Source organism: Orcinus orca, chromosome 20, assembly GCF_937001465.1.
Source record: "Orcinus orca chromosome 20, mOrcOrc1.1, whole genome shotgun sequence".
NCBI classification, from domain to species: domain Eukaryota; kingdom Metazoa; phylum Chordata; class Mammalia; order Artiodactyla; family Delphinidae; genus Orcinus; species Orcinus orca.
Window position 1 is genome coordinate 36956473 of NC_064578.1, and position 20686 is coordinate 36977158.

General features: G+C 36.4%; 1 protein-coding gene across 2 annotated transcripts in view; it reads left to right on the forward strand.

Annotated features, from left to right (window-relative positions):
- The window catches only part of VPS35 (VPS35 retromer complex component), a 41489-nt gene extending 24660 nt beyond the window's left edge, over positions 1–16829 (forward strand). For both annotated transcript variants that reach the window (XM_004264863.4, XM_033418869.2), the window contains 10 exons: positions 4347–4456; positions 6841–6937; positions 7044–7192; positions 8635–8842; positions 9247–9402; positions 11279–11401; positions 13438–13617; positions 14124–14363; positions 15074–15217; positions 15860–16829. In XM_004264863.4, the coding sequence (XP_004264911.1) occupies positions 4347–4456; positions 6841–6937; positions 7044–7192; positions 8635–8842; positions 9247–9402; positions 11279–11401; positions 13438–13617; positions 14124–14363; positions 15074–15217; positions 15860–16039 (1587 nt within the window). In that variant the 3' untranslated portion in view covers positions 16040–16829. The remainder of the gene's footprint in view (positions 1–4346; positions 4457–6840; positions 6938–7043; positions 7193–8634; positions 8843–9246; positions 9403–11278; positions 11402–13437; positions 13618–14123; positions 14364–15073; positions 15218–15859) is intronic.
- The last annotated feature ends 3857 nt before the right edge of the window (positions 16830–20686 follow it).

The window sequence follows — 20686 nt, forward strand, 5'->3', positions numbered from 1 at the left end:
CAACATGTACAGACTGAAAGGAGGGGATCGAAAAAGATATTCCATGCAAATGGAAATCAAAAGAAACTGGAGTAGCAATACTCATATCAGATAAGATAGATTTTAAAATAAAGACTGTTACAAGAGATAAGGAAGGACACTACGTTAATGATCAAAGGATCAATCCAAGAAGAAAACATAACAATTATAAATATTTATGCACCCAACATAGGAGTACCTCAATACATAAGGCAAATGCTAACAGTGATAAAAGGGGAAATCAACAGTAACACAGTAATACTGGTGGACTTTAACACCTCACTTACACCAATAGAGAGATCATCCAGACAGAAAATAAATAATAAACACAAGCTTTAAGTGACACAATAGACCAGATAGACTTAATTGATTTTTATAGGACATTCTACCCAAAAGTGGAAGAATAGACTTTTGTCTCAAGTACACACGGAACGTTCTCCAGAATAGATCACATCTTGGGTCAAAAATCAAGCCTTGGGAAATTTAAGAAAACTGAAATTGTATCAAGTATCTTTACTGACCACAACACTATGAGATTAGAAATCAATTACAGGAAAAAAAAACCTATAAAACACACAAACACATGGAGGCTAAATAGTGCACTGCTAAATAACCAAGAGATCACTGAAGAAATCAAAGAAGAAATTTAAAAATACCTAGAAACAACTGACAATGAAAACACAATGATCCAAAACCTATGGGACACAGCAAAAGGAGTTCTAAGAGGGAAGTTTACAGCAATTCAAGCCCACCTCAAGAAACAAGAAAATTCTCAAATAAACAATCTAACCTTACACCTAAAACAACTAGAAAAAGAAGAACAAACAAAACCCAAAGTTAGTAGAAGGAAAGAAATCATAAAGATCAGAGCAGAAATAAATGAAATAGAAACAAAGAAAACAATAGCAAAGATCTATAAAACTAAAAGCTGGTTCTTTGAGAAGATAAACAAAATTGATAAACCTTTAGCCAGGCTCATCATGAAAAAGAGGGAGAGGACTCAAATCAATAGAATTAGAAGTGAAAAAGAGAAGTTAACAATGGACACCACCAAAATATAAAGCATTGTAAGAGACTACTACAAGCAACTCTATGCCAATAAAATAGACAACCTGGAAGAAATGGACAAATTCTTAGAAAAATATAACCTTCCAAGACTGAACCAGGAAGAAATAGAAATTATAAACAGACCAACCGCAAGTAATGAAATTGAAACTGTGAATAAAATCTTCCAACAAACAGAAGTTCAGGACCATATGGCTTCACAGGTGAATTCTGTCAAACATTTAGAGAAGACACCCAGTCTTCTCAAACTCTTAATATTGCAGAGGAAGGAACACTCCCAAACTCATTCTACGAGGCCACCCTCACCCTGATATCAAAACCAGACAAAGACACTACAAAAAAAGAAAATTACAGACCAATATCACTGATGAATATAGATGCAAAAATCCTCAACAAAATACTAGCAAACAGAATCCAGTAACACATTAAAAGGCTCATACACCATGATCAACTAGGATTTATCCCAGGGTTGCAAGGATTCTACAATATATGCAAATCAATCAGTGTGACACACCATATTAACAAATTGAAGGATAAAAACGATACGATTATCTCAATAGATGCCACAAAAGCTTTTGACACAAGTCAACACCCATTTATGATAAAAACTCTCCAGAAAGTGGGCATAGAGGGAACCTACCTCAACATAATAAAGGCCATATATGACAAACCCACAACAAACATCATTCTCAATGATGAAAAACTGAAAGCATTTCCTCTGAGATCAGGAACAAGATAAGGATGTCCACTCTCGCCACTGTTATTCAACATAGTTTTGGAAGTCCTAGACATGGCAATCCAAGAAGAAAAAGAAAAGGAATACAAATTGTAAAGGAAAAGGTTAAACTGTCTCTGCAGGTGACATGATACTGTACGTAGAAAATCCTAAAGATGCCACCAGGAAACTACTAGAGGTAATCAATGAATTTGGTAAAGTTGCCAGATACAAAATTAATACACAGAAATCTCTTGCATTCCTATACACTAACAACAAAAGATCAGAAAAAGAAATTAAGGAAATAATCCCATTCACCATTGCAACAAAAAGAATAAAATACCTAGGAATAAACTTACCTAAGGAGGTAAAGACTATAAGACACTGATGAAAGAAACCAAAGGTGACACAAACAGATGGAGAGATATAATATGTTCTTGAATTGGAAGAATCATATTGTGAAAATGACTACTACGTAAGGCAATCTACAGATTCAATGCAACCCCTATCAAATTACCAATGGCATTTTTTACAGAACTAGAACAAAAAGACTTAAAATTTGTATGGATATACAAAAGACCCCAAATAGCCAAAACAATCTTGAGAAAAAAAAAATAGAATTGAAGGAATGAGACTCCCTGACTTCCAACTATACTACAAAGCTACAGTAGTCAAGACAATTTGGTACTGGCACAAAAACAAAAATATCAATGGAACAGGATAGAAAGCCCAGAGATAAACCCATGCACATATGGTCACCTTATATTTGATAAAGGAGGCAAAAATATACAATGGAGAAAAGACAGTCTCTTCAATAAGTGGTGCTGGGAAAACTGGACAGCTACATGTAAAAGAATAAAATTAGAACACTTCCTAACACCATACACAAAAATAAACTCAAAATGGATTAAAGACCTAAATGTAGGACTGGACACTATAAAACTCTTAGAGGAAAATACAAGAAGAACACTCTTTGACATAAATCACAGCAAGATCCTTTTTGACCCACCTCCTAGAGTAATGGAAATGAAAACAAATAAACAAATGGGACCTAATGAAACTTAGCAGCTTTTGCACAGCAAAGGAAACTATAAACAAGACAAAAAGACAACCCTTGGAATGTGAGAAAATATTTGCAAAGAAATCAGCAAACAAGGATTAATCTCCCAAATACATAAACAGCTCGTGCAGCTCAATATCAAAAACACAACCCAATCAAAAAATGGATGGAAGACCTAAATAGACATTTCTCCAAAGAAGACATACAGATGGCCAAGAGGCACATGAAAAGCTGCTCAACATTACTAATTATTAGAGAAATGCAAATCAAAACTACAATGAGGTATCACCTCACACTGGTTAGAATGACCATCATCAGAAAATCTACAAACAATAAGTGCTGGAGAGGGTGTGGAGAAAAGGGAACCCTCCTGCACTGTTGGTGGGAATGTAAATTGATACAGCCACTATGGAGAACAATATGGAAGTTCCTTAAAAAGCTAAAAATAGAATTACCATATGACCCAGCAATACCACTACTGGCATATACCCAGAGAAAACCATAATTCAAAAAGACACATGCACCCAAATGTTCATTGCACACTATTTACGATAGCCAGGTCATGGAAGCAACCTAAATTCCCATCGACAGATGAATGAATAAAGATGTGGTACATATATACAATGGAATATTACTCAGCCGTAAAAAGGAATGAAATTGGGTCATTTGTAGAGACGTGGATGGACCTAGAAACTGTCATACAGAATGAAGTAAGTCAGAAAGAGAAAAACAAATATTGTCTATTAATGCATATATGTGTAATCTAGAAAAATGGTACAGATGAACTGGTTTGCAAGGCAGAAACGGAGACACAGATGTAGAGAACAAATGTATGGACACTAAGTGGGGGAAGCGGGGGTGTGGGGTTGTGGTGGTGGGATGAATTGGGAGATTGGGACTGACATACATACACTAATGTGTATAAAATAGATAACTAATAAGAACCTGCTGTATAGCACAGGGAGCTTTAGTTCGCTGTACAGTAGAAACTAACACAACAGTGTAAAACAACTATACCCCAATTAAAAAAAGAAAAAAGGGAAATAAAATAAAGACAGAGTTGTTAACACTGCCAGATGGGCCATACTGGAAGCTGATGCAAAGGAAAAATACTGATCTTCCTTAACTTAAAATTTTGATATTTTGGTTTGTCATTTTTTGGCATTACTGAGTCTCATTTTTCTTACCTTGAAATGGGACTAACAGAGATCCTTATAAAATTGTCAGGAGCATTAAATAGATAAATAAATATAAACCTGGAAAAAAACTTGTAGATGTACTTTGGTTAATAGAATATTTCTTTCTGGGGTTATGTTTAGAGAGGCTTAAAAGTGATGTATTTGAATTTGGTTTTATAAGATTAAAATGATTTTTTTCCCCACAAATATGAACTTTAAATACTAAGTCCAGAATATTGTGTGAAATGCTTTTTCTAATTGATCTTTACTATTTGGTTTTAATAATAATTGAGTATTATTTGATTTTCAGGTTTTCCCTGACGAATTCCACCTTCAAACTTTGAATCCTTTTCTTCGGGCCTGTGCTGAGTTACACCAAAATGTAAATGTGAAAAACATAATCATTGCTTTAATTGATAGGTAAGAATTTCCAACACTGGAGGGCAGATGTTCCGACTTGGGAATAATGAATTTAAAACATTTTTGTGAATTCTTTTTTTCTGTTCCATCTTTATTAATATTTTTGATGTAGTTACACTAGTTCTGTAAGTCTGAGTACTTACTAAGTGCTTGTCTAGCTTACGCATGAAATAAGTTTAGCTCTTAATTGTACAGGGGTCATGAAGGTAATATATTTTAATCTATGCATTTAATTGGCATTTAAAGACATTATATAGACCTAAGATGTTAGTCATAAATCCAAATTTTATAAATCCAAAGATCACTGAAGAGCAAAACTTGTTTTTTACCATGATGAAAGTATCTTGGGCTTCCCTGGTGGCACAGTGGTTAAGAATCCACCTGCCAATGCAGGGGACACAGGTTTGATCACTAGTCCAGGAAGATCCCACGTGCCATGGAGCAACTAAACCTGTGCACCACAACTACTGAGCCTGTGCTCTAGAGCCTGTGAGACACAACTACTGGGCCCACGTGCCACAACTACTGAATCCCATGTGCCTAGAGCCCGTGCTCCGCAACAAGAGAAGCCACCACAATGAGAAGCCCGCACACCACAACGAAGAATGGCCCCTGCTCGCCGCAACTAAAGAAAGCCCGCGTGCAGCAATGAAGACCCAACACAGCCAAAAATAAATAAATTAATTAATTAAAAAAAAAAGAAAGTTATCTTTCAGTGGGAACCAGTTTGATCTGGAGTCTTCTTTATCAAGTAACCATAAATATAGATGATTAAGAATGTTCAGGTAGGGCTTCCCTGGTGGCGCAGTGGTTGAGAGTCCGCCTGCCGATGCAGGGGACACGGGTTTGTGCCCCGGTCCGGGAGGATCCCACATGCCGTGGAGCGGCTGGGCCCGTGAGCCATGGCCGCTGAGCCTGTTTGTCCAGAGCCTGTGCTCCACAACGGGAGAGGCCACAACAGTGAGAGGCCCGCGTACTGCAAAAAACCAAAAAAAAGGACGTTCAGGTAATCACTGCATCATCACATGTTTTTAAAGAAGAATTTTCAAGTATTAAAAATGTTAGTAAATCCTCTTTAAGTTTGACTTCTTTAGCCCTTGGTCTTTGTTAAAAGTATAAAACTTGGCCTTTAATAATAGCTTTAATGAGTGCATGCTGGGTGCTAGTACATAGTATGTGTCCTACTTGTGAGCATACACTCATTGACATTATGAAACCAGAAACCCAAGTGTAGATTTATTTCTGCAAATACGTTTTATTATATTTTAAATATCTAAGTTATTAGTTTTAAAGTCTGAGAATTTATATAGCAGAATTCTTCAAATTATCTTGTCAGTCCTGGACATTAAGAATTATAAGTTACTTGGCCATGCTCTTTTTTTTTTCTTTTTTAAAGCATTTCTCTTTTTTTATTAATTTATTTTATTTTTTGCCTGCACTATGTGTTAGTTGCGGCATGTGGGATTTTCATTGAGGCATGCGGGATCATTTGTTGTGGCACGCAGGCTTCTTTCTAGTTGTGGTACACGGGTTTTCTCTCTCTTGTTGTGGCATGTGGGCTCCAAGGCGCATGAGCGCTGTAGTTTGCGGCACACAGGCTCTCTAGTTGAGGTGTGTGAGTTCAGTAGTTGTGGCCTGGAGGCTTAATTCCCCCGCAGCATTTGGGATCTTAGTTCCCCAACCAGGGATCCCACCCGCATCCCCTGCACTGTTAGGTGGATTCTTTACCACTGGACCACCAGTAAAGTCCTCTATTTGGGCATACTCTTAATGGAAGCTAATAACTGGATTTTCCTATGTTGGGTGTATTGTCACTTAACTGTTTCTGTCAGTAGTGGTTCTTCTGTGCACAACAAAATGTGCGTCTAGTTGTAACCATGATAAACACTTAGTGATAATGGAACAGACATTATTTTGTATAGTTTAAGATGTGGTAAATAGAAGTTAACTTTACTACTTTTAGAATTCGTTGTGTTTTAAACTTTTCAGTAGTAAAAATGCAGTGTCTTAAAAGAGTCTAGGTGCTTTTTATATTTAAAAGATTATTTTTTCTAATCATGGCTGTTGAATACGTTTATCACCTTTAATACATTTCTATCCATATCTACTTAATTAATTTGGCAGAATTGGCCTGTCGAAAATTTGTTGTGTATGGTAAGAATACAGTGAAATAAGGCATCATTGGTAAAACTGTTTCATTAAAAATGAATTGAGGGAATGGTCAGCTACGTTCCCTGTCCTTCTTAAAAATCTTTTTAGGAGAAAGGTTCTAGGAGAAATACACTTGGAGAAAATACAGAACAGCATAAAGAATAAAATGTCATCCATGATCCCACTACCCAGATCCCTATATCCTTTTAAATAAAGATTATTTTCTTTTTTAGATTAGCTTTATTTGCTCACCGTGAAGATGGACCTGGAATTCCAACAGATATTAAACTTTTTGACATATTTTCACAGCAGGTGGCTACAGTAATACAGGTTTGTATGGCTTTGTTGCTAAGTTCTCAAAACTTTCAAACTTCTCAGGTGGTAGTTCCTCTTCTAATTGTTTAAAATAAATTCCATGGTTTTCTGAACATTCCAGTCGAGACAAGACATGCCTTCGGAGGATGTTGTATCTTTACAAGTCTCTCTCATTAATCTCGCTATGAAGTGTTATCCTGATCGTGTGGACTATGTTGATAAAGTTCTAGAAACAACAGTGGAGATATTTAATAAGCTCAACCTCGAACAGTAAGTCAAAGTTAAACATTTTTGTAAAAACCTTTGTAAAGCACTTTTTTGTCCCAGATTTATTTTTCTTTCGCAATTCCTTTTTGAAATGTTAGCGTTCATCTTGTTTTAAGTATTTGTTAGATCGACATGCTTGGTACTAATCAGGGCAGAAAGTGGCAACCAACTGCTTGGCTGTGTACATTGATCAAGTAGTGGCACTCATAGACCATAGCAGTCTTCAGGGACCAGTGTCTCCAATTCAGACCCCTTTGTATATATGGGTGAGTTAGTTTTTAAACTGGTAAGGAAACTATTTATATGAAGCAGTATTTCCATGAGAAGTGGTTTCCTACAGATGAGTAAGATGTGAAAAAATTAGGGAGGCATGTATGTATTTAAGGTGTGGAAATTAATTGGTTTAAATTTTTCTCTATTTTGAGCTTTGATTTTGATACCATCAAGGATAGTATAATATTCTGTTGTCTACTTGCATCTTCTTCAACTATGCTGTCCTGGACCTGTTGCATCCTCTAGTGGCCACTGTGGGCAGTTCTGATCCCTTTTTGTTTTCCCAGCAGTCCTCTTACTGTCCCATCCTTCACTGCTTCTGAACATGCGGTCAATTTAGGACCCTCCTTGCCCTATACCCCTCCTTGCCCAATCTAGACCCCTCCTTGCCCCTCCTTGCCCTATATATATAGGTCCCTATATATACTCACGTAATCTTTCCGCTTTCCATCTCTCCTCCAGTGGTTTAGTTAACATCTGGAAGATTTCTTTTCCTTTTACCTCTTTTTATTCCTCCTTTTTCTTTTTGTCACTCCCATTTTTTGTGAACTGAAAAACATTCCAGATCTTGAATAAGTGATGTATCTATATCTTCCCCCACTAAGTGAGTTTTAAAGTAAAATTAGACAAGATAAAAAATTAGAAATCCCAACCTCTAAAGGTCTTATAAATGCCTGGATATTCTTCAGCCCCCACGGAATGTTCCTAATTTCATCCTGCTTTTCCTTAGTCATCAACATCTGATGCAGAAGAAATAATTTATGTATTTTTCTATTTTGTTGAATTGCTATTTTTGCATGGCTTTGTCACCCCGAATATCCCGTACTTATTGGCTGCCCTAGAAACCTAACTACCACTTAAAATACTTCCCTTAGAAATACCACATTCTAGACAGGCATTTTAACTCCAGGTATACAACCTGTTTATGAATTGGAGACTAGCATAACTTATTGTATCAATAGGACATTAATAGATGAATAAATGTGTTTAGAAAGACATCTGATAAACCTCTCTTGGAAGTCATTGGAGTGTTTTGGGATGGTGTGATTCACTTGACCCATTTCCTTTAATATTATAAATGAAAAATTTCAAATTTTTGTGAATCAAGTGCTGTTTGTGTATATAAGAAGTTAATTTCATTCACTAAAGGGCTGCTGTTTTTCTTTTTGCAGTATTGCTACCAGTAGTGCAGTTTCAAAGGAGCTCACCAGACTTCTGAAGATACCTGTTGACACTTACAACAATATTTTAACAGTCTTGAAATTAAAACATTTTCACCCACTCTTTGAGTACTTTGACTATGAATCCAGAAAAAGCATGAGTTGTTATGTGCTTAGTAATGTTCTGGATTATAACACAGAAATTGTCTCTCAAGACCAGGTAAGAGAATACCCACATGCTTTATTAGAAAAACAGAGACAATGTAGTTATGGTTTTAGACCTTGAGACAAACACATGAGATGGGCGGGGAGGGTAATTTACTACTAAAAAAAGTTACAAGTAGCTTATTCATTATATAAATGAGATAATGTATAAAGAAGAAATTATAAAATAACTATAATCCCACCAGGAAGAGAGGTCCATTGATTAACTATTGATTAACATTTGGTGCGTCTCTTTCTAAATGTTTATATGTGTACCAACATGCATATACTTTCATACAGAAGAAGGAATTATGTTGGAATACTATTTCGTAACTACTTTACACAACTAGAAATGCTTTTGTCAGTGGCATTATATGCTGATTGTTTCACCCCAGTGGGTTTCTGTCTCCCATGATACAGGTGGATTCCATAATGAATTTGGTATCAACATTGATTCAGGATCAGCCAGATCAACCTGTAGAAGACCCTGACCCAGAGGACTTTGCTGATGAGCAGAGCCTTGTGGGCAGATTCATTCATCTTCTACGGTCTGAGGACCCTGATCAGCAGTACTTGGTATGAGTTAACTCTTACTATACCCCTTCAACAACTTCTAATGAAGTCGTGTAGATGTGTCTCAAATGGTCTAATCCAGCTTGTGGTATTAAAAGGTTTTGAAAGAATTGAAACTGAATAAGAGATTAACTGAACTTTATGATTAAATGCATAATTGTTTGTAAACTTCTGGAGCTTATGAAGAACAAGTTGGTTGCTGTCATTTCTTTTGAAGACTTCTTAAGAATTGTAGAAAAACCTATCTTCCTTTAGTTGGGTGTCCTATAATCAGTCCATGTTCATTTTCTTTTTGAACTGTGTGTTACTTGTAGAATTGTTCATTTGTTTTTCATAATAAACTTTTAAAGTATGAGTAAAATCCTTATATTCAACTGTGTATATGTTTCCAAGGTTTGCAAATAGAAGTTGTTTGTGTTTGCCACATGGAAAATGTGTGAAGACTTTAAAATTAAAATTGCCTTTTTCTTAACCCCCTTTTCCTGGAAAAAAACAATCAGATGAGATTCTCCCTTTCTTTGTCCTTAGTCCTCAATAAACCTTTGTGAAATGAATAAAACATGTTGCCTGAGTAGGAGTATTGGTGACTGATACTGGACAATTTATGTTTATGAAAGGTAGCACATATGGCTGCCTAATTATCGTTTGGGCAAAGTAGTTTAACCATTGTTGGATGCATGAGGCTAAGTGTTAGTAATGAAGAACACCTTTATTTGAGGATGAGTCCTGACTTTCTTCCTGTGTTGACTTTGTCATAGTTGACACTCTAGTACTTCTTCATAGCCATTGTGAAAAAGAAGCTGATTTCTGTTGGTAGTGCGACAGTCTTCAACTTGGCTTAGTGTCAGATAATCTGTGCACTGTGTGTGATCTATACCTAGTGGCTGGCTCCATTGTTCAGATGTTTTAACTGATTCCCTTATGTTTCTGTGTCACATGGCCTATGTGTGTTTTCATTTTTTGTTGTATACCAAATGTAGTAGTTAGGAAGTATGCTTTCCACCTGTGGCCAGTTGGTTATGCCATGTACAGAAACACCTTTAAGGTGAGGATCATTAGCTGTGACTTCCCCAAGGGGGAATGCATTCTCTTCCTATCCATCTATGACTGTCAGAGAAATTTACAAAACCTGAATATGTCACACACTGTGACACACATATTAAGTTATTTCATGAATTCTTGTGGTTTTTTTTCTGAAACAACCAGACATTTGTTTACTAATGGCTCTTTTTTAAAGTGTGTTACCATTTCCCTTGACTTAAATGGTCTTAATGTTTTTCTGAAGTAGGAGGTGTGATATACCAGCAATATGCATATTTTTTGTATCATAATAATAGTCAATATTTTGAGTACATACCTTGTGTTAGTACTGGTAACACTTTACATCTATTACTTGATCTTCCCAGCAACCCTAAGAGAAATATACTGCCCCATTTTTCAAATGAAACTTACAGCTAAGAGAAGGTAAATATTAATGTGCCCAGGGTCACACAGATAGTAAGTGTTAGAATCTACTTTTAACTGTATCTGTCTTCAGAGCCTGTGCTCTTTATCAACACAGTATACTTCTCACATGTGTATATGAACATGTATTTATATCTGCCCCTGACTAGCTATGTAACTTTGGGCAAGTTATACAACCTCTCTGAACCTCAGTCTTCCCCATTTGTGAAATGGGTTTAGTATTTGTCTCTAGGGTGATTGTGATGACTCGGCAAGATAAGAAATGTAAAAGTATACCATGAAGTCTGGTATATCATACATATTCAAAAAATGGTAGCAATCATGATGATTAGAGCTCCTGTTTAATTTTATAAGTGATTAATTACAGTTTCTATAATTACAGAAAAGATTAATGGGTTTTGTTTGTTTTGGTCAGATTTTAAACACAGCACGAAAACATTTTGGAGCTGGTGGAAATCAGCGGATTCGCTTCACACTGCCACCTTTGGTATTTGCAGCTTACCAGCTGGCTTTTCGCTACAAAGAGAATTCTAAAGTGGTGGGTTTACTTTTAAGTATGTCACTAATTTTTCCCCTTTTTCCTCTGTGTATGTGTTTTAGTTTATCACTATAGAAAATTTCAAACATATACAAATAGATAATGGTGTAATAAAATCCCAGTTTCAATAACTCTCAATTCATTACTCATCCTGTGTTATACTTAAGTATCACTATTGACAATAGTGATGTTGGTAGATAAGATTACATACTAGTTGAGGAATCACATAAAAAACACTTAGAAATGAAAGATTAAAACAGTTTAAATTTATGTTAGAAGTTTTTCCTGTGTCTAAAGATCACTTGTGAGACATCTATAAGTTTATTACAAAATGGCTCAGAATGCTTTAGTTCCTCAAGAACGATTTTATTTTCTTGGGAGTCTTTATGAAGTACTAATTCTGAAGTGATATAATAATCTTATTCAGAGGTTGCAGTACATAACAAGTAAGATCTAATTCATGTTAAGCTTTGCCTAATGAAAGGGCCCAGCATTGCATAATTGCTGCTTTCTAAAAGCCTGTAATTGAATAATTTTATGAGTTGTGTACATTTTTTAATGAGCTTAGTCCTTTTACAAACAGGATTATGGCTAAGTCTTCAGTGGTGTAGAAAATATCCTAATCTGGGAGTTCCCTGGCCATCCAGTGGTTAGGACTCTGCTTTCACTGCCGAGGGCCCAGGTTGCATCCCTGATTGGGGAACTAAAATCCCACAAGCCTCACGGCGCAGCAAAAAAAAAAAAAACCCTAACCTAATGTACCTGAAAGTTGGACAGTCAGGTTTATATTAAGGAACAAACACCATAAACTTTATTTTCTAATAATGGAGAAACAAGGTATATTCAGTAGACTTACCAGTATGACATAGCATGCCTTTGGCCAGTTTTTATGAGGCCAGCCTCTCATAGTTCCTTTTTCCCAGTATTTTATGGATAGATGTTTGTGAATGTAACAATAAAAAAAGCAACGAGCATTTACTTACTATGTGCCGTACACTGTGCCAAGGAGTATAAACTTGGATTATTGCATTTAGTCCTTGTAAAAGTCTGTGACTATTATCCTCTCTTAAAAGTGAAAAGAATCAATTGCATTAATAAGAAATTTGGATGGTCAAACGTGGATAAAATATTTAACCTCACTACTAATTGTAACAGTGAACCTTTTTAGAAATCAAACTGGTAAAGAAAAAAGAAAAATAAGGTTCAGCAATAGCCGTGGTGTGATGAGAATTCATTCTCATCTAGTAATGGTGGGAATGTGAATTACTACAGTCTTTCTAGAAAACTCTGGCAGTGTGTAACTAGAGCCTTAAAAAACCCAGTATTTCCACTTCTAAATTTATACTAAAGAAAAAATTAGGGATTCAATAAAGCTTTGTGTTTACAGACCATTTGTTATATTACATTTATTTCCAAAAGGAAGTAGTTAAGTAAATTATGCTATATCCAGTTTGTGGAATATTTTCTAGTGACTAAAATGATTTTAAATAACTTTAGTATCATGAGGAAAATTATGACAAAATAAGTGAAAGAAAAGAAGTTGAATACAAATTACATGCAGCATGAGCCCAATTTAATTCTTCAATAAGTACTTTAAAGTAGAAAACCATACACAGAGGATCCCAGTTACATTATATTTGCATAGAAAAAAGAAAGGAAGACATTAACATTAGAGTGTTATCAGTGATTATTGCTGGGTGGTAGATTTAGGGATGGTTTTAATTTTTAAAAAATTCTTTTGTGTATTTTCCTAATTCTGTCCAATTTGGGAATATGTTGCTTTTTCTGATGCAAAAAAACCAATACCAAGTATATAAAAATTGCAAAGCCAGTGACTTCAAATGGATGTTTTGAGAAGACATCCTGCTTGATTTCCTTGTGTACTCCACAGATGAGACAGAAGATAGCAGGAAAACTGTGAACTCAATTTTAACACTTTTCCTGTTTGTTCTATAGACATTTTATATAAAATGAATATTCTTAAGCAAGTTAATCTTGAACTTAAAGTAATTTAAACTATTTTTTTTTTGTTTTAGGATGACAAATGGGAAAAGAAATGCCAGAAGATTTTTTCATTTGCTCACCAGACTATCAGTGCTTTGATCAAAGCAGAGCTGGCAGAATTACCCTTAAGACTTTTTCTTCAGGGCGCTCTAGCTGCTGGAGAAATTGGTTTTGAAAATCATGAAACAGTAGCATATGAATTTATGTCCCAGGTGTGATCTGCTCTCTTTCTGGGATGTTTAATCCGTTTGCTCTGTTCAGTCACCTGTCTGTAGTTAATGGTGGTGGTGCACGTGGATTTACTCTTCACTGAATTTATAACTACCCCTTTCTCACCATCTTGATGGGAAATACTATGCTTCTTAACACTATAGTTTTATTGACTGGTTTGGAGCAGGAAAATTGATCAGTTATTGGGTGCTAATGAGATTGAAGATTTTCCAGTGGGTTATGGTAAAAACTGTTTCATGGGGGAAAAAATTCCTTTGTTATTCATTTTGGGAACCCTGGATTAAACAAAAGTTAAAACAGGTTTCTTTGTTGCAACTTGTCAGCATCTTTGTCTTGTGCCTCTCCAAGCGAGGGCACTGCGTATTCTGATCTGAACCATATTCTGATCTGAATGACTCACAGGATGGGGCTTTGATGGGAAATACTTTGGAAAATGCTCTAGTAGATGGTTGGTCCCTAAAGGTCACTTCTGCTTTGTGTGTACCAGGCATTTTCTTTGTATGAAGATGAAATCAGTGATTCCAAAGCACAGCTGGCTGCCATCACCTTGATCATTGGTACTTTTGAGAGGATGAAGTGCTTCAGTGAAGAAAATCATGAACCCTTGAGGACTCAGTGTGCTCTTGCTGCATCCAAACTTCTGAAGAAACCTGATCAGGGCCGAGCTGTGAGCACCTGTGCACATCTCTTCTGGTCTGGCAGAAACACAGACAAAAATGGGGAGGAGGTAAGGTGGGAGGTCATTCCTAACCAACAGTGTTAGAGGAGAGGGGATCATTGATAGGGAACGGCTGCTGGGGCCTTTTGCCTTGGAGGTGAAACATGTGCAGTGCTTGGAAACCTGACAAAGAATATTGCTTTGTTTTGTTAAAAGAAACGAAATGGACAGTAACATATAGAGTTACATCCTGTGGTGAAGCCTCCACTTTGAGGATTTTGTAACATAGCAAGTTTGTACCACTATCTTTAAAAAATATACAAAACACATAAATATAAAACATTTAACATATAAATATATAAAACAAATAATATATTTGTTTTAAAATATAGCTTTGTGGGCTTCCCTGGTGGTGCAGTGGTTGAGAGTCCACCTGCCGATGCAGGGGACATGGGTTCGTGCCCCGGTCCGGGAAGATCCCACATGCCGTGGAGCAGCTGGGCCCGTGAGCCATGGCCGCTGATCCTGTGCGTCCGGAGCCTGTGCTCCGCAACGGGAGAGGCCACAACAGTGGGAGGCCTGCGTACTGCAAAAAAAAAATAAAATAAAAAAATAAAAAAAAATATAGCTGTGTACTTTAAAAAATGAAGAGGATTTAAATTGGTTTTGTCCTTTTAAAATATGAAAGAGCCACTGTAGTGTGTTTATTTCTTTGTGTGAAATGGGACATTTGTGATTCATTAATCTCTTTAATACTCCCCTCACTCCCTTTATTCTAGCTTCACGGAGGCAAGAGGGTAATGGAATGCCTAAAGAAAGCTCTAAAAATAGCAAATCAGTGCATGGACCCCTCTTTACAAGTGCAACTTTTTATAGAAATTCTGAACAGATATATCTATTTTTATGAAAAGGAAAATGATGCGGTAAGTGAATAATAAATTGCTGTTAGTGAACTATTTTCCTTTCCTACTCTTAGATTTGATACATACAAAAGTTTATCATCCTGATACTTTTCTTTTTTGTTTACAAGGGTCAGAGTTTGGAGAATCTACCTAGTGGTCTCTTTCATTCTCTAAAATTCTTCTCTGTCTATATAGATGCATCTTACAGAAGAGCTTATTATGTGCAAGAAAATTCTTATCTCTTTTGTTTATGAATATTTTATAAAATAGTCACTCCCTGTTTAAAAAATAAAAAATAATTTACAAATGCTGAATAGTAGGCTGATTTGTCATCCCATAAAAGTGTAGAATAATTCCCAAATAAAGGATGGATCAATATTTGTAGGTTAAATAAAATTTTGCTTTTGTTCTTTTACTGGTTTATGATTTTCTGTATTTCCATTAAGTTTTTTTTTTTTTCCGGTTGTTGTTTTGGATGAATGTCCAATAGTTGTTGCTCAAACCAGGAATCATGTTCTCATCTCTTTTTTTTTTTTTTTTCTTTGTTTTCATAATCTGGTAACTGCTGAGAGTAACACAAGCTCCTCAAAACATTTTTATTAAATTACGTTATTTTTTTTGTGTGTGTGGTACATGCTTGATGGTAAAATTGTTCTTTTGTAGGTCACGATTCAGGTTTTGAATCAGCTTATCCAAAAGATTCGAGAAGACCTCCCAAATCTTGAGTCCAGTGAAGAAACAGAGCAGATTAACAAACATTTTCATAACACACTGGAGCATTTGCGCTTGAGGCGGGAATCACCGGAATCTGAGGGGCCAATTTACGAGGGTCTCATCCTTTAGAAAGGAGCCAGGCTCACCATCCTCCTTTCCATGTACATCCAGTAAGGGTTTTATTATACTAGGCTTCCCTTCCATAGATTGTGCCTTTCAGAAATGCTGAGGTAGGTTTCCCATTTCTTACCTGTGGTGTGTTTTACCCAGTACCTCCAGACACTCACCTTCAAGACCTTAATAAAATTATTCACTTCATAAGTGTTCAGGTCTGTCTGATCACCCTAAGTAGCATGATTGATCTGCTATTTTAAATTCCTGCGATCTGTTTAAAAAAAACAAACAAAAAAAGCCAAAAAAACCCCACTTATCTCTGTGACTAATGAAGCTCTCCTTCCTTTTTTTCTGTTTTGTTTCATTGTTGAGTGTGTAATTTCCTTCATTACTTGGGAGTACTAACCAGAAAGTGTCTGTCTCTCTGTTCTGAGATTAATTTAGAGGAAAGGAATACTGTTTGTGAAATTCAGCTTGGGCTTCTCCTGAAATGCAAGATAAGGCCATGTGTAATATTTTCCCTAAAATTAGAGTATATTAATGCATGTTTGAGAATTTTAAAGCACCATGGTCTAAACCAGAAGCTATATTTTGCATATTTGGACTCAGCCATCCATTAAGAACTTAGGTTGTCCTCTGGACATATTTATCAAAATAATTTTGTTCTAAATAGTATAAAATAGAAAATTTGTGATCTATATAATTTATGTATAACCTTCATTGTTGTAAATTTAGGGGGAAATGCATCATACAATTATGATTTTTTTTTTTTCACCAGTGAAACAATAAAAGTTGCTATTAACAATTTTGGACCTTCTTCCTTTCACACTACCTTAATTCATAAAAGGAACTAGTAGAATATATATGGAGTTTATTGTATATTCTCAACATTCACAACACTCACTTGTTCAACTGTTCACTTGTTTTAAACACTTATTGAGCAGGACACCATCTACTCTTTTAGTCATATTTACTCATTTGCTTTCTTCAGCCTTACTCTTCTTTCCTAGGAATGATACCTCCACATAAACTCCCAAAAGCCTCCCACCTATATTAGTTATCTATTGTGTGACAAATTATCCCAAAACTCAGTGTCTTAAAACAGACATTTATCTCACAGTTCTCTGGATCAGCAATTTGGGAGTTTAGCTGGGAATAAAATGGATTGATAGGATAGTGTGTGCAAATTTGGTAAAATTACATAAGCTTGAGCCACAATGATTTTAAGCCTTAAATAGGATACATCCACAGGAGATGGGTGTTACAAAACGCTTTTTGTCAACTATTTTTACCTTCCTACACATCCCCTGGACCAATGATTTTCAAGCTTTATCAAACATACAAATCACATGAGGGTCTTGGTAAAATGCAGATTCTGGAATTCACCAGGTCCGGGGTGGGGACCAAGAGTGTATATTTCAAATAAACCCCCAGGTACCCCCCCCACACACACACAACATATTGCCAGTCCAGGGACCACACTTTGAATAACAATGCCCTAGATGGAAATTTCATAGACGTTTTTTTCTTAAATAAATTTTATTTATTTATTTATGGCTGTGTTGGATCTTCACTGCTGCTCACGGGCCCTCCCTAGTTGCTGCGAGCGGGGGCCATTCCTCGCTGCGGTGCGCGGGCTTATTGCGGTGGCCTCTCTTTGTTGCGGAGCACAGGCTCCAGGCGCACAGGCCTAGTGTTTGCGGCACTTGGGCTCAGTTGTGGCACACGGGCTTAGTTACTCCGCAGCATGTGGGAATCTTCCCGGACCAGGGATTGAACCTATGTGCCCTGCATTGGCAGGCGGATTCCCAACCACTATGCTACCAGGGAAGTCCCCATAGACAACATTTTAACAGTACTTGGAATAACTTATTTCATTTGTTTCTTAGATGGTTCTCACGTTTCCTTGTGGCAAACACTAAGAAGGGGGTGACAGTGTCCTAGAGAAGTGTTTGTGACTGTCTAGCCTTTGTGGAGTATAGGGGCTTAGGCAATCCAGTACAGGAGGCATTTCTGTCATGTGTACTATATGACAGTGGATCTTGGCTTTCCCAGGGCACAGCAATTTAATGAATGCTTTTCGGAAACTCAAGTGTTAGAGCAAGTCGGTACAGAATAGTTAGCTGAAATCAGCTACCGGAGCCAGAAGGACATCTCATAGAGTAGTGGACATCAATCCCATGACAGGCAGTTCAGAGGATCATGAGCAAAATGTAGGGGGCCCATGTGGGATCTTCCTGGACCAGGGATCAAACCCGTTTCCCCTGCATTGGCAGGCAGATTCTTAACCACTGTGCCACCAGGCAAGTCCTGGAATGTTATCTTTTAAGGAGTTGTCTTGTTGATTCTAGGAGAATGTTGCTCTTTATGGTTGAGCATGTATTTCTGCCAAGGAGGGAGGTTTAGTCAATGCATAATGCAGATACACAATGCGCAGTAGGAGAGAGTGAGGAGGCCAAAGGGCAGGAAAATATTATATGTAAATTTTTTCTTGTCTTGCTATAAGATATGAATTTTATTTCACAATACTCATGTCCTGATTTGCTTATTGATGAATGCTACAAACGTTTATTGTGCACTGATTATGTGCCAGATACTGAGCAATGCACTAGGAGTTAGTGATAAGAAAGCAAACATGTTTCTTGCCCTCATGGAGCTACTGTTTAAAAGGGAGAAAGGAATAACAGAGAAGTGTAAATTGTGATAAATCTTATATAGGAAAAATGCAGGAGACTATTCAGTATTACTTTGATATCAAAACCAGACAAAGGCATCACAAGAAAAGAAACCTACAGAAAATGTCTTATAAATATGGATGCAAAGATCCTCAACAAAATACTAGCAAATTGAATCCAGCAGTACATAACATGGATAACACCATGGCCAAGTGAGGTTTATCCCAGGGATGCAAGATTGGTTTAATATTTAAAAATCATTAATGTAATACACCACTTCAATAGAATAAAGGACAAAAGCCACATGATTATCTCAAGAGACATAAGAAAAGCATTTGATAAAGTTCAACACCCCTTCTTGATAAACACTCAGTAAAATAGGAATAGAAGGCAACTTCCTCAGCCTGATAAAGTCAGGAAAAATCCACAAGTAAGATTATACTTAATGGTAGAAGAATGGATGCTTTCTCCCTAAGATCAGGAACAAGACATAGATGTTAGCTCTTGCAATTTCTTCTCCTTTTTCATTTCTAATTCTATTGATTTGAGTCTTCTCCCTTTTTTTCTTGATGAGTCTGGCTAATGGTTTATCAATTTTGTTTATCTTCTCAAAGAACCAGCTTTTAGTTTTATTGATCTTTGCTATTGTTTCCTTCATTTCTTTTTCATTTATTTCTGATCTGATTTTTATGAGTTTTTTCCTTCTGCTAACTTTGGGGTTTTTTTGTTCTTCTTCCTCTAATTGCTTTAGGTGCAAGGTTAGGTTGTTTATTCGAGATGTTTCCTGTTTCTTAAGGTAGGATTGTATTGCTATAAACTTCCCTCTTAGAACTGCTTTTTCTGCATCCCATAGATTTTGGGTCATCGTGTCTCCATTGTCATTTGTTTCTAGGTATTTTTAAATTTCCTCTTTGATTTCTTCAATGATCACTTCGTTATTAAGTAGTGTATTGTTTAGCCTCCATGTTTTTGTATTTTTTACAGATCTTTTCCTGTAATTGATATCTAGTCTCATGGCTTTGTGTTCGGAAAAGATACTTGAAACAATTTCAATTTTCTTAAATTTACCAAGGCTTGATTTGTGACCCAAGATATGATCTATCCTGGAGAATGTTCCAGGAGCACTTGAGAAAAATGTGTATTCTGTTGTTTTTGGATGGAATGTCCTATAAATATCAATTAAGTCCATCTTGTTTAATGTATCACTTAAAGCTTGTGTTTCCTTATTTATTTTCATTTTGGATGATCTGTCCATTGGTGAAAGTGGGGTGTTAAAGTCCCCTACTATGAATGTGTCACTGTCGATTTCCCCTTTTATGGCTGTTAGTATTTGCCTTATGTATTGAGGTGCTCCTATGTTGGGTGCATAAATATTTACAATTGTTATATCTTCTTCTTGGATCGATCCCTTGATCATTATGTAGTGTCCTTCTTTGTCTCTTCTAATAGTCTTTATTTTAAAGTCTACTTTGTCTGATATGAGAATTGCTACTCCAGCTTTCTTTTGGTTTCCATTTGCATGAAATATCTTTTTCCATCCCCTTACTTTCAGTATGTATGTGTCTCTAGGTTTGAAGTGGGTCTCTTGTAGACAGCAAATATATGGGTCTTGTTTTTGTATCCATTCAGCCAATCTGTGTCTTTTGGTGGGAGCATTTAGTCCATTTACATTTAAGGTAATTATCGATATGTATGTTCCTATTCCCATTTTCTTAATTGTTTTGGGTTCGTTATTGTAGGTCTTTTCCTTCTCTTGTGTTTCTTGCCTAGAGAAGTTCCTTTAGCAGTTGTTGTAGAGCTGGTTTGGTGGTGCTGAACTCTCTCAGCGTTTGCTTGTCTGTAAAGGTTTTAATTTCTCCATCGAATCTGAATGAGATCCTTGCTGGGTAGAGTAATCTTGGTTGCAGGTTTTTCTCCTTCATCACTTTCAGTATGTCCTGCCACTCCCTTCTGGCTTGCAGAGTTTCTGCTGAAAGATCAGCTGTTA